At 38.6% G+C, this 14,464-nt stretch overlaps 1 protein-coding gene across 3 annotated transcripts in view; it reads left to right on the plus strand.

The window, feature by feature from the left end:
* The window catches only part of tdrd12 (tudor domain containing 12), a 71,112-nt gene that overhangs the window by 42,417 nt on the left and 14,231 nt on the right, over positions 1-14,464 (plus strand). For 2 of the 3 annotated variants that reach the window (XM_041998134.1, XM_041998135.1), the window contains exons 22-28: positions 2,458-2,649; positions 3,133-3,261; positions 9,574-9,691; positions 9,773-9,912; positions 11,379-11,599; positions 12,775-12,856; positions 13,703-13,884. In XM_041998134.1, coding sequence (XP_041854068.1) covers positions 2,458-2,649; positions 3,133-3,261; positions 9,574-9,691; positions 9,773-9,912; positions 11,379-11,599; positions 12,775-12,856; positions 13,703-13,884 — 1,064 coding nt within the window. The remainder of the gene's footprint in view (positions 1-2,457; positions 2,650-3,132; positions 3,262-9,573; positions 9,692-9,772; positions 9,913-11,378; positions 11,600-12,774; positions 12,857-13,702; positions 13,885-14,464) is intronic. The other variant, XM_041998136.1, reaches the window with a different exon arrangement.

Raw genomic sequence — 14,464 nt, forward strand, 5'->3', positions numbered from 1 at the left:
GATTTTACACATACAATTACACAGACACCACAAAGAAGTCTTAAGTGTCCGCTGGTTGTCCCACAGCTTCATAATATTATTTGGAAAAAATAACAGGATTTCCTGCTTCTGTCTATAATGGGGAACCAGATGAATTTGGTGAAAGGGAGTTAAAAAAAAGTCAAATACACTACTTTTCTTCCAAATGAAATGCTGACATTAAAGAATGAATAATTTTTAACTGTAATGACAGTGGCGTTAAAATACACAAAGTATTGGTATTGGCTCACCTGCCTTGACTCTCATATGAACTTAATAGACATCCCATTGAAATCAAATGAGTTCAATATGACATTGGCCCACCCTTTGCAGCTATAACAGCTTCAGCTCTCTGGGTAGACTTTCCACAAGGTTTAGGAGTGTGTTGATTGAAATTTCTGACCATTCCTCCAGAAGTGCATTTCTGAGTTCAGACACTGATGTTAGACGAGACGGCCTGGCTTTGTGCCGCTGCTCTAATTCATCCCAAAGGTTGAGGTCAGGACTGTGCAGGCCGATCACGTTCATCCACACTGACCTTGCTCATCCATGTCTTTATGGACCTGCTTTGTGCACTAGTGCACAGTCATGTTGAACCAGGTAAGGGTCATTCCCAAACTGTTCCGACAAAGTTGGGAGCATGGAATTGTCCAAAATAGTTTAGTATGCTGAAACATTCAGAGTTCCTTTCACTGGAACTAAGGCTAGGTTCACACTGCAGGGCATAATGCTCAGTTTGGGGTTTTTTATGTGAAATCTGATTTTTTTTGGAGAGTCGTTTCACATTTGATCTTCTGTATGAACCTTATGTGCACCAAAAGTGTCCTGCATGCGTAGAAGACACGACGACATGACAGCGAGCGTGCGACGTGTTCGTGTTTGCTGTAACAGCGGAGCGTATGTTGCAGTTTTAAAGTTATTGTCCAACCATAGCCAGCACATTTTCAATGGCATCGTTTTAAAGAGATTACGAAAGAGGAGAGGCAGATTTGTGGCCATGGCATTTTGTGGAGCAGTTGCAGCAACGTCTGTACAGAGAACCGTGGGTACGGAGTCTCAGCCAGGAGCGGTGAGAGAGTGGTGTGATCCTTTTACAGATAAGAATATAAACAATGTTGTGTATGTTGGATTGAAGCGACCTGGCCGTTCAGACTGAAGTCGCATGGCTAAAGATCCGATACGTATCGGATTTAGGACCACATATCTAAGTGGCCTGGGTTGCTTTTAAAAAAATCGTATCCGTCGTTCAGACTGTCATGAAAAGATCAGATACAGGTCGCATAGGGGTAAAACGTTCAGATTTGGGTCACTTCAGCCTGCAGTGTGAACCTAGCCTAAGGGGCCTAGCCCAGGTCCTGAAAAACAACCCCAAATCCCCCCTCCACCAAACTTTACACTTGGCATAATGTAGTCAGACAAGTACCGCTCTCCTGTCAACCGCCACACCCAGATTGTTCCATCAGCTGGATGGTGAAGCGTAATTCGTCATTCCAGAAACTGCATCTCTACTTATGTATAGTCCAGTGGCGGCGTCTTCTACACCACTGCATCCGACGCTTTGCATTGCTTTTGGTGATGTAACTTTAATATAATAAGTACTCTTCTCTTTTTTGCTTGCTGTTGTCTTTCAAACTTTTCCAGATTGTCCTTTCGCTTCTTTACTCAGGAGTGCAGACAAACATGAAGATGGATGGGACATAGGCTTGGGACAACAGGGTGTGTTTTACCTAAGGGAAGACTAAATTAGCCTCAATTACATGTCTACTAACAATAGTTTAACTTAAAGTGTCTGGTCCCGGGGCGCAATAACATTAAATCACTGCAGTTGGCTGCATTTTAGTAATGCATTGTCTTAATTTTTCATTAATAAATATATTCAAAATTGGAGCAATCTACCATAAATAGACTTGGAAAGCATACAAAACATTTTTGAAAAAAAATTTTGATTTTGAAACTTAATACTGACAAAGTGCTCGTTACACAGCTGAGAGCTCTCTTGACAGTTTCCAGTTACTTGTTTGATGGCAACAACACATTTAGCCGTCGTTCAGGGTCAGTAGGTAGTCTGTAAATAAAAGTCCCGTTCTTTGGATGTCAGTTGGAACATCCAAAGGCCCAACAAGGATATACCATTATTATTTTTTTAAATTTTTACACGAAAAGCTAGCTATAGACCTGAGCCCCATAGCAGTACACCTGCTTTGTTTATCTTTTTGTCACCCAGGAACATCGCCAACGTGCAAGTCACGTGATCAGTGACGACAGATGAGACTGGTCCATATAACGACGGCAGAAAGAAATGTCCAACCGAGCAACGCAGTTTCCCACATATTCTTGATACTTGAACATCCCACCCAAATATTAACAGCTCCTGAAATATATCTGACAACCCACTTACAAATTATTTTTCACAATTCAACACTAACCCTTCTCCTGTAGATGGCGACCATCTTGATGCATTTCCAGAAGGTGGCTTCTAACGAGGAGAAAGCATTGTATCCTAAACAAGTTGTTGCTGCGACAAAACGATGGAGCAGTCACATGGAGGATCTGATAACCAGTCACATGCCTTACCCCTGCATTGTCATGACTGTCCCTGAGGAAGCTGCCTTCTATGGCAACGTTCAGCAGGTCAGTTACTGGGATTTACTCTTTAAATGCTCAAACACCAACATATAACATGACCGAAACAATTTTATCTGGTAGTAGGAAAGGTGGTGCTGAAAAGATAACAGGCAGGTATGGCGCAACTTCACCTCAATCCAAAGCTGAGAGAGAGCAAACCTGAAGAGGTCGTATGTCCAGTAATACTTTGTTTAGCATGTTGCCTTCATTAGTCATTTGGTCTCAGGTCTGAGCTTCACAGAATACATTAAAGGATTGTATTATGGTGCAGATAAAGGGAATGTCTTTAAAATTTAGGAAAACAAAAGAAAAATAGATTTAATCTTTGAACAGGCCAGTAAACACATACAGTGGTTTAAGAAAATTCTTTTATCTGTTTTATGAAATTAAACTTCCACTGCAGCAGTATTCATGCACCAAAGATCTACATATGATGGATTTTCTGATATATTCAGTCTAAGAACACTTATTTTTCTTTCCTCTGTGCAGACCATCCTCATGACTCTGGAGAGCAGTAAGATCTCAATACTGTTAGGTGTGTTAGATTTCAGTCCTGACATCAGCCAGAAGACGCTGATTGTTGCAAACTCTGTTCAGGAGGTTGAAGACGTATTTCAGGTGAGATTCAGTTCTACATACCAGTCTTCAGCTTCCTCTACTTTCATACTCTTCTTCTGCTGGTAATCAAACTACTCCTTCAGCCGAGGTGGGCAAGTTTCATATACTTGAGTAACTTTTTTATTTAAAAAAAAGTACTCTAAAGAGCAATTTTAGTGCACCATTCTTTTTACTTGGGTAAATTTGTGATGCTACTCCTACTCCAAGACATCAGGAGACACTCACTCCTGTTTCTTTTTTTTCCACCATCTATTCTGTTTGATTTTTTTAATATTTGCCAGAAAGATGCATCCAGTTTCACCAAAGGGATGCAGTCATTTAGTCACATGACCAACAGCATGAGCATATTCTGACTGCTGCCGCCACCTGTCTGTATGATGTCACCTGAACTGGCAGGAAGTCAGCGACCGCTATGAGTCCAACATAATCACCAAAGTTGTCCAATAAATGAAGAAATGCTGCTCTAAGTGTCAAGTAAAAATGAAAAAACTGCCTCTGTTTTGGTGAAGGATTACAAACAAGGAGGAGTGTTGTCTGAACCAGAGAAGCCTCTAGCAGACTCACTTGAGTATTTTAGCTCCAGCTGGAGGCTGTCCAGAAGACGATCCATAGAAAAAGTCCATGTCCACAAATTATTGTAGGAGAGACTGACGCATAGTAAACTTAAACATAACCATAACCTAGAACTTTCAGAGCTATGAAAATGTTCATAAGGCTGAAGTTCCCTTTGGCTTATGTTCTCATGTAAATCAGCACTATTATTTCCTGGAAGAACTGCATCTGTTGTAGGTTTTTACTGAGTGCACTAAAGGAAATTCTATTTGTTATGAAACATAATCTTGTATATCATTAATATTTTCAGATCTGATCGCAGAATGACACCACACGGCAACTGATCCGTTGTAAAAACAAAACAAAAAAAAAACTTCTGGTACCGGCAGTAGTGACGCAAAGCTGTGTGGGTGCAGCAGGAGCAGGGTTTATGTCCCCTCTCAGTTGCCATAGAGAGGAAGAGTGTTGCACAGGCTGGTGGGATTTTTAGTTCAAGGTAAAGAAAAGACGGCGATCCCCGCAGAACAGGATGCTTGATGTCCCGTCTCTGTCTGTTATTTTGTTATAAACTATTCAGTTAGGTGAACCCTTATGAAGCTCTGTTACATTCTCTCTCAACACCACCGTCTCGCCAGCCACTATGGACAGAGGAGCAGGCGCAGAACTTAAAACGAGCAGGACAGCTGCTGAATGCAAATCATCTGCATCCTTAAAATAAACAATAAGTTAGTCCAGAATCAAACCATTACACCATATAAAACAGTTTTCCCCACATATATATATATATATATATATATATAATCATCTTTACTCCCAAATTCAGGTCAGACATTGAAATAAAAATTAAATCAGCAGACTGCAACAACCTAATATTAAGTTAGAGCTACTGTATGTCCCAAGTTAATTACATTTTCATTTATACAAATGAATACATGATAAATCACCCTGGTTTGTACGTTTCACTTTTTGGCAGTGGGCAGAGAAGAGGATAGAAAGGAATACAGGAGAAAGCTGAGTGATGGTTGGAAGGGTTCTCCACATAACAAACGTGTTTACACTGGATGTTTACGTTTAGTTTGGCAGTGGACGTAGAACTAAGTGCATCTAATTTATACAAAATTAAAGATTTGGCACAAGATTTAGCATCACTACAGATTTCAGCTCATTTCTGTGAGGTTCAGAGCAGGGCTGGACGATTCAGAAAGAAATGTGAATCATGTCTTTTTTTTTTCTGCTCAGAATTGAGATCACAATCCTCTGGCATGATTTTTTTCACAAATTTTTTTTGTACTGAACGTACTGAACACAAAAAATTACATTTAAATGGTCTTTCAGGTAGAGCAGTGGTGGTAAAGTCAAATACACAACAGGCCAAAAAGAAAAAAAAACTAACAAGCTGCGATCCGGACTGGTTCAGTGTTTATTAAAAACCTTCTTAAAATGACCTTATTGCACACATTGAACCTGGTACTAAGAAAGTCTGTTAGTTCTTGCTATAAAACAACATTAATCATTAAATAACAAATCAAAAACAAGATCTGTTCACATCTGTTGAATTTGTTATATGGCTCCGTAGCCACTTTTTTCCAGAGTAATTTAAAATGAAAACATTTTCTACTGGCTTTCCTCATTTGAAAAATTAAATGCCCTGTTATAGCGAGAGTAAAATTTCCAAAATTTACAGGTATATATTACATATATAAATATAATACACACACACACGTACACACACACTATGTGTATATATATGTGTATATATATATTATTTGGATATATATATTATAATGTCCGCCTGATACAACACATGCACAATAACCCATACAAACAGTTGCAATAACTTATACGTGCAATAGTGAACTGGGGATCTGTACCACCTCTACTGTGTGCAATGCTTGTTTATATTGTTTTATTTAACTTATCTTATTGTTATTTATTGCATTCTATTTGTGCTTTTCTTGCACCTTGTTGCCTCTATTTTGCTTTGTACTTGTATATATTGTGTCTTGTGCTTGTCCTGCTTTACTGTTGGTGTTGTATTGCTACTGGTACCCAAATTTCCCTGAGGACTCTCCAAAAGGATTATTAAGTATTTCTATTCTATTCTATTATTTATACATATATACATACATATATATATATATATATATATATATATATATATATATATATATATATGTATATATACATATACATATACATATATATATATATACATATATATATATGTATATATATATATATATATATATGTATATATATATATCTCAACATGTTGTAATGGCTCTTTGCCTTTGGTTGAGGGAGGAGCTGCGTTTGGGGACGCTTGAAAAAATCTAGAAGAAATTAAGAGCATTTGTTTGTGATGCAGCTCGTGATATAAATTGCTTTAGAATCGCTTCGTGTAAAAATGAGATCACGTGTATGTGTGAATCGAGATCGCCATTTTTAAATGGTTTATCGTGCAGCCCTAGTTCAGAGTCAAAAGCCTGCGTTGAGTAGGCCTGTCAGATTTTTGGGTCTGAAAACTTACCCGAGTAGCTGAATTGAAAAACAATTGAAAGTGAATTGATTAAGTTTGAGGGAGGGAGGACTGCAGGAGAAACTGAAAATCCTGGTAATTCTGGTATTAAAGAATTTTATTTAAAAAGGATGCTTATGGCATTAAACTCAACTGGTTGATCAGCCGGCTTATATAGAGCAGGGCTCCAGACTGTGACCAAAAGGTTGCATTTTTGCGACTAAAATGTTTAACTGTATTAAGCCGCACGTTTTAGCAGAAAGATTAAGAAACTCCCACGACATTGATTCTGGTCTTGTAGCCTGGCTGGTTGACTTTTTAACAGAGCGGCCACAACGTGTGAGAGTTGATGGTGTTCTGTCAGACACCCTCACCTCTTCCACTGGATCCCCACAGGGCTGCGTCCTCTCACCTTTATTATTTGTTTTATATACAAATGAGTGTCGCAGCCAACACTATTATTAAATTCGCGAATGACTCAGTTATTGTGTCCCTGCTGAGTAGTGATGACCCTGATCACGGACCTGTAGTGGAAGAATTCACTGATTGGTGCAGGTCATCTTTTCTAAATATCAATATCTGCAAAACAAAAGAAATTTGCATCGACTTTCGGAAGAATCCTCCGAACATCTCTCCTGTCAGGATTGAGAACCAGGCAGAAGAGCTGGTGAACACTTATAAATATCTGGGCACCCACCTGGATGACAGGCTGACCTTTGACCTTCATGTGGACGCTGTTTACAGGAAGTTTACCAGTGCATGTATTTTTATCGGAAACTTTGTAGTTTTAATGTTGACACGACTTTTATGCAAATGTTTTATTCTTGTTTTATTGAATCACTTTTAACCTTCTCTTTTATCTGTTGGTACGGCTCCTTTCTCTCAAGAACAAGAATAGATTACAGGGGATTGTTAGACTGTGGCGAAAAATTGCAGGGATCTCCCTGAATGACCTTTCGCCCTGCATCAAGCCAGAGTGTTAAACAAGGCTCGTTTAATCCTTACAGACCAAAGCCACCCGTTGGCTCATGAATTTCTGCTACTTCCATCAGGGCGCAGGTACATCCTACCAAGATGTAGGACTAACAGACACAAATATTCTTTTGTCCCTGCAGCCATTGCCCTGTTGAATAAGGAGTTTTAATTTTTATTTATTTATCTATTTTTAAATGTATTATTTTTATTATAGTCCTTTTAAATATGTTGTGTTATCGTGTGTTTGTGTCCACTCTTCAGCCCAGTAGTTCACAGTAACGTGCAACTTAGCTGCTGGTTTGCCGACTCAAGCTAACTTCAATACGAGAAAAGAAGACGAACACCAACGAAGAAGACGACAGCCATTGTGTGTGTGAGCGGAGACGAACAAGCACTGTGATTGGCTGATGTGTGGAAAGAGGCGGGTCTTGTGGGAATTTATTATTCCTTAGTGTTGCCAACTTGGCGACTTTGTGGTTATATTTAGCGAGTTTTCAGACCCTCTAGCGACTTTATAAAATAAAGCAACAAATCTAGCGAGTTTTTCTGGTATTACTGGAGACTTTTGGAGACTGAGGTGAATGAAGGTAGTTTACTCTAGTTCACCTCTGTTTCATGACCAGGCTGAAAATGAAACGTAAAAGCTGCTGCTGGAGGATCCTGCTGGTTTACCATCACAGTAACGTCTGTTAATGAATATTGTGGATAAAATATTTAAAAAGTTAAGTGTTAAAGTGACTCCTAATTAAAAAAACATACACTTAAAAATGTAACTAAAAAATAAAGAAAATATTGACTGAATTATTTGATTTATTGATAGATTGATTAAATGATTGATTGATTGATGTTCTAAACATTGTTAGGTTGTCTTTTTATCATTTTTGCCTTTCATCCCTCTTTATGGCAGCATCCATAACAACTACATGTACCAGGCTGATGATGCTAATTAGCGACTTGTAGGACAGCCAATAGCTGCTGTTCTTACTGAGGAGTGGGAACAGCGGCTGGAGGAGCATCAGTCCCTGAAGCTGTTTATTACCAGGAACTACATGGACCAGTCGTTCCATGTCCTGTGGGGGAGGACGGGGACAAAGTTGTCGTTCTGCTTTGACTACAAAGTGAAAAATCACATCAAATCTGATTTGATTTGTTCTATGTCTATTTCTTTTGTATTAATGCAGCCAGTAAGATGTTTGTTTTTTTTTTTTTATGTCAGCTGCAAAAAAAAATGAATTTTAAACATAGTAATTTCTGAATTTATTGTTGAAGTATTTATCACTAAAATGATGAAAATGAGAGGAAATGTGAATTTTTGCTATGCAAGGCCCCTAAATTTTCTGCTTGAGCTCCTAAAATTTTAAGTTGGAGGCCGCTGTGCTCCTCGTAAAAGAAAGTTAGTCTGGAGCCCTGCAGAGAAACTACAGCTCCTTCATGCAGCTGCTGCAGGTTCAATACCCAGCCTGGAGCCCTTTGCTGCAGGTCACCCCCTCTGTCTTTGACCCCCTTTCCTGTCTAGCTACTGTGTCATAAAGGTATCTAAAGCCAAAATAATATCTATAAGAAAAAGATATTTTTTCTATTAAACTTGACATTTTATACATCTATTAGAGAATTACAAAGCAAAAAACAGGAAAACTGAAAATGTTTTTCTTTGGAGGAATCAACCAGTGTTATCTACACTGCAATAACAATAGCCAGTGTTTATGAAACTAACACTGACTCCCAACCTTTTTTCACTCCCTCTTTTCTGACACAGCACAATTCAAAAATTCTTATGCCATTATTGGGGAAGATTTTAACTGTACTGAACCCACAGTTGGGTCAGACTTTTAACAACAATCCAGCAATGTATTTTAGGGGTTTTTACCACTTTGACATATGCTGTAGTTCACAATGCAGATACACATGAATCCTGTTGGTGGGCATAATCACATAATTGTTTTCCTGCATGGCTGAACCACATGTACATGTTACAGCTAATCACAGGCAGCATCATCAGATCTTCATCCTGTGATTTATCTTTAAGGCACCGAAACATCAAAAGACAACTTGTGTTTTGATACTGAGCAGAATCGAAGCTTTTTCAGTCTGTGCCTTAAAAGAACCGAAGTTTGGTACCCAGCCCTAGCAATCAGGAGAACTTTTATCACTCCAACTGTACATTTTAAAGTTTTTTTAAGCTTTATTTTACTGCCATATTATTAATTTCAAATGGTAATTAAAGGATTTAAATAAAATTACATTGACTTAGTAACTCTGCTCTTTAGGCTGTGAAAAATAAGTCTGCATTCTGTCTGAAGACCCATGAAGGATTAACAGACCAGTTTGACTTTGTCATCCAGCAGTGGAGGAAGAACATTGGAGCTGGCACACATGTCATTCTGGGTAAATTGTTTATATTTCTGGTGAATGTCATCATTGTCTACCAAAGAACCATTTATAACCAATCGGGCCTCTGTCCTACAGTCACCACCAACGAGTGCCTAAAGTGTCTCGGCATCAGAGATGCAACCTGTGTTGTCCACTTTGGATTTCCCACTTCTCCAAAGCTGTTCGGCAGCAGACTCTTCTGCATGGCTCAACACTTCAGAAATCTGTCCCAGCAGGTAAGACCAAACAAACTGTGGACAAGCTGGATGATTTTTCCACCTTTTTCTTTCTGTTTCTCCGGTCCAGTGGTTACAAGCAAAAACATATTTTAAAGTACTTATAAAGAATAACATTGAATGTTGTCTTTACGGATGGAAATGGCCACTAAGATGACACAGTTGTTCTCTCTGTTTTTAGTTGTGATTTTATTTAAACAGTTTAAGCTCATTGTTACTGGATTGTGTGAATCTCTCTTTTGACATATGCCCTTGGTTCTGATTTTGTTTTTGATTATTGTGATGTCTGTCCTCTGTGTTCTGGCTGTAAAATCAGTCTCCCTGTGGGGACAATAAAGGTTTTAAATTGATTTGAAAAAGATTCAAGGGGAGCCCCATATCCAAAAGGCTCCTCTTGACAGAGTAAATTTGTTCAGCACAATGCTGCAGCCAGACCATCGTTCTGCTGTCATGATGCTGGAGAGGACAGGTTAAAAAAACAGATTAATCTCTTTCCAGAAGAAGTCAGGTTGAGTGTAAATGCATCAGCAAAGGGCTGGACGATATACTGGAAATACTCGGTGTATCCTGAGAAGTTTTCTTGCAGAATATAAAATGTCAGTTTAGTGAAGATTGAGTGTAAACTGTCACAGCAGCGTTTTAAAGTGTCTGCATGTGATTTTCTTTGTAGTTTAGCTTCTCTTACTCTCAGCTAGCGAGCTAGTTTACAATGGTTAAGAGATGGAAACTGAATGTGAGACATCTATTTTAAGCAGTAATACGCCTCAGAAATGACGAGAAGACTGATGAATCAGCTCTGCGTGTTTCCTGATGAACATTAAGTTCTTAGGACACTGCAGCAGGAAACTCCTCCACCTGCTTCTCCTCCTCCAGCTGCTCTTTTTAAACAAGAGCTGATCTTAAACCAGTTCTTTCTGTCTTATTTTACAGCTGGTTATGACAGTTGCCAGTGTGCGCTGTCTTTCTGCTGATGGGGTGTAGCTCACCTGTGTGTTCATACAGCACGGCATGTACAGGCATGACGTGACATAATTACGTCAACATGAGAGTAAGATAAATAAAACTAGGCTATTAAATTAGGAATTTTTATTTAAAATAGGACATCAAAATTATAATAAGCTATGTAATAAAATAAGATATTTTAAATAGAAAATAATTGAATGAAAAAATTTAAAAGATATTGAGTAATTATAGAAAATAAAATAAACTCGATCTTCTAGGGTTGAGGGGAGTTGCTGTTGGGAGGTTGGGGTGCCCCTCTAATATAATGGTCAGGGAAACGCTGGATTTTATTAAATATTTGAGTTCGTATTGCCCGGCCTTACATCAGCATAACAGAATAGCTGTTCTTTATTTATTTTAATCTATTTGTCCGTCCTTCCGTCCAGTCCATGTTTACTGCTTAAAGATGGCCTTGACAAAGGTTTGTGTCTTCTTTCCCTCCCTCCTCTGTGGTTCTCTTGCAGCATCAAAAGGAAAGCTGCTGCTCTCGCGTCACTAGGTCCATTCTGCTGATTTCAGAGAGGAATGCCCAACATGTTTTTGGAGTTCTACGCTACCTCAGACGAACTAATGCCGTGCTGCCTCCTGAACTGTTGACCTTTGCTGAAGGAGTTCATGAAGCTCGTGAAGACCAGAAGAAAAATCTGCCTCTGTGCAGCTACCTGAAAAGCTTTGGATTCTGCCGGTACATATTCCTTCTTCTTTAAATGGAAACACACGGACTAATTAAGTTATACAAACGTTAACATTATTTTCATGTCACCGTCATTAGTAGCTTTGTTTACATGGACAAATAATTAATCTGTCTGAAATCAATCTGATCGGAGATTCCAGCTGACATGTTTACATGGACGCTGGTTAACGTGATCCACTCAGCTGTATTGACATGTTGGACAGATTTAATATGATTAACGCTTTTAAGATGAGCACTGTGAATGGAAGAAGAGTTTGGAAGTAGTTTCGGAAGAAGAGTCTTCTTTTTTTTTTATTTTGAACCTTTTGACCGTTGAAATTCTTGATAATCCCTAACTTTCAGTTTCTAAAATGTCTGTCACAGTCCCGTTGTTTTGCTGCTGCCAGCTGCTGAAACTCATTACGTCACGTAACCCCTGTTGTGGAAATTTCAAAGGATGACAAACTGGATGAGAATATAGCAAGAATGTTTTATTAAGAGCTGCAGCAATGGGAGTCACACAGTCAAACAGCTTTGGCTGGCAGACAGGGTTGTAGTTAAGCAGAACAGGACAGTCTGGTTTCGATATCAACAACTCCTCTAAATTACTGAAGTTGACCTTTATCACTTCTGCTCAAGTAAAGGTGAGTGAGGATGGTATTCGCAGGAGTGAAGAGGTCTCAGTCCGGTTCAAACTGAGTTCACTCAGCTACCTGCATAGCGTGAAAATAACCCACATACGAGACGTGCAAAAACAGCTCTATTATAAGATGTTGCAGACTTCTTTTCTCACAACATCTATCTTATAGAATAAAGAATAAAACACAGAAAATCTGACTATATGTAATTTTACCATTACACCCCCCACGTGGTTCAAGCACACACAAAAACATCCAATGAAAATTCATTCCAATAAAGGCTGATTGGATGAGCTGACATGTTTACACGACTCATTTGTATTCTGATTGGACGTTTGATTAGATCAAAGTGCTCCATGTAAACGTAGCTACTGGTAGCAGTTCTAAAAGTTAAGTATGAGAGAAACTAGACTTCTTGCAGCAAACTGCTGTTTGTTACTGCCAACGCTGACAGAGGATAAAATACTCATAAAGTTTCTGATTAATTGGTGATGTGTGGCCAATGAACTGATGAGGAAATGTATTGACAAAGTAGTGTTTTTCGTGCAGAGACAGCAGTTTGTGTCCTGATCGTCATCAGTTCAACCCCCAGTTGGACCAGTCTTTGCTCCCAGCATCTGGAGTCATTGAAGTAAGAGAAAAAACATTCATCTGCGGAGTGAAATATTCCTGAAAACACAATTAACTGATGTTTATACACTGGTTTAAAATAAATAACATGACAAACATCAGTCTATCTACTGCAGTTTATTCAGGTGGTTCATATATTTCCATCAGCTGCCATGTAACAGAAAAACAAACGACAACAAAAAAAAAACATTGAATGCTCTTTTTCTCAACTTTTTTTTCTTTTTTACGAAGATAAATACAGTGGTTCTTGGTTCCCGCATTTATTGTGGGGGTTAAGTTCTGAAAACATGCCCCGATAAATGAAATCCACAAAATGACCACCTTTTTAATTTTTCACAATTCAAATGCACGTTAAGGCCTAATTATCCCTCTGAGTTTTTATAGACCTTTCCCAAACTATAATGAACATTTTCAACATTCTCACACACTTTATACACTCTCAAAAACCAACATATGTTTAACGTGAATTTCTTAGTAATTACTCACCCCGTAAAATATATTACAGCTTCTCTGCTGGCGCTGCGTCCCACCCTCATCTGCAACGTCGTTTTTCACATAAGGCTCGGCTCTTGCTGTCGGCAGGACACAAAGTAGACTGACTCTGGACAGAGTCCTTTGTCCAATCAAGACATAAAACAGCACATTGATGTTTACCGACCAATCCAGACACAAAACACAGTGGGCTTATTCCTACAGTAAAATTTGGACAGAATGGTTGAAATTGGATTTACATAATTTTAAATATGCAGTGCTGCACACAAAAAACGTTGCGAAACAGCGAGACTGCAGAAGATGAACCGCGATATGGCGAGGGACCACTATATATAACAGTTTATTTGTCTCCTAGGTGGTACCTCTCTACATTAAGACAGCTTCAGTCTTTTATGGCCGTTTGGTCAGAAAGGAGGACATGAGGTTTGACATGATGGCCTCTGAGATGGTTGATTACTATGCTGACAAGAAACCAGGAGCGAAGGAGTTACTCGAAGGAAGTTTATATGCTGTGCAAGAGGACAAGTTTTTCCACAGGTATTAACCCTCACACTGAAACTGACTGATTGATTGAGGTGGACTGTAGACGAGTTGACTAACTCTGACAGCCGATAACAACCAACACATGCAGCTGAACATTTACTTAACCAGCTATAAGTTCATTTTAACTGTACATCTTTCTGGTTTCTCTCAGTTGAAGGGGCTGTTATCATCCTGGTTATTTAGTTGTTGAATGAATTTTATTTATTAGTTTAAAAAGAAAAATCTATTCGCTCATCCACCCATTCCCTCATCCACCCACCCACAAACCATCATCCCACCAATCCATCCGTCCACTGTCGATTAACCAGTCAATAAACTAAGTTAGCCAGTCTTTGGTTTCCTTTTCCCAACAAACATAACAAACATGACTAAAATGATATAAAAATAATAAAATTAGTTTTTAATATTTTATAATTAAACAAGTGACAACTTTTATCATTTTTTAATAAATATTATACAAGATAAAGCAATCCATTTCCTACTCGCCATTGTTTCTCATAAACTCTTCTTGTGATTGTCCAGTTTTTTGATTCTGAGCTTAAAGGAACCTTATGAAAGTTCTCGTCTGCATTGA

This window comes from Melanotaenia boesemani, chromosome 10 (genome assembly GCF_017639745.1).
Source record: "Melanotaenia boesemani isolate fMelBoe1 chromosome 10, fMelBoe1.pri, whole genome shotgun sequence".
In the NCBI taxonomy this organism is placed as follows: Eukaryota; Metazoa; Chordata; class Actinopteri; order Atheriniformes; family Melanotaeniidae; genus Melanotaenia; species Melanotaenia boesemani.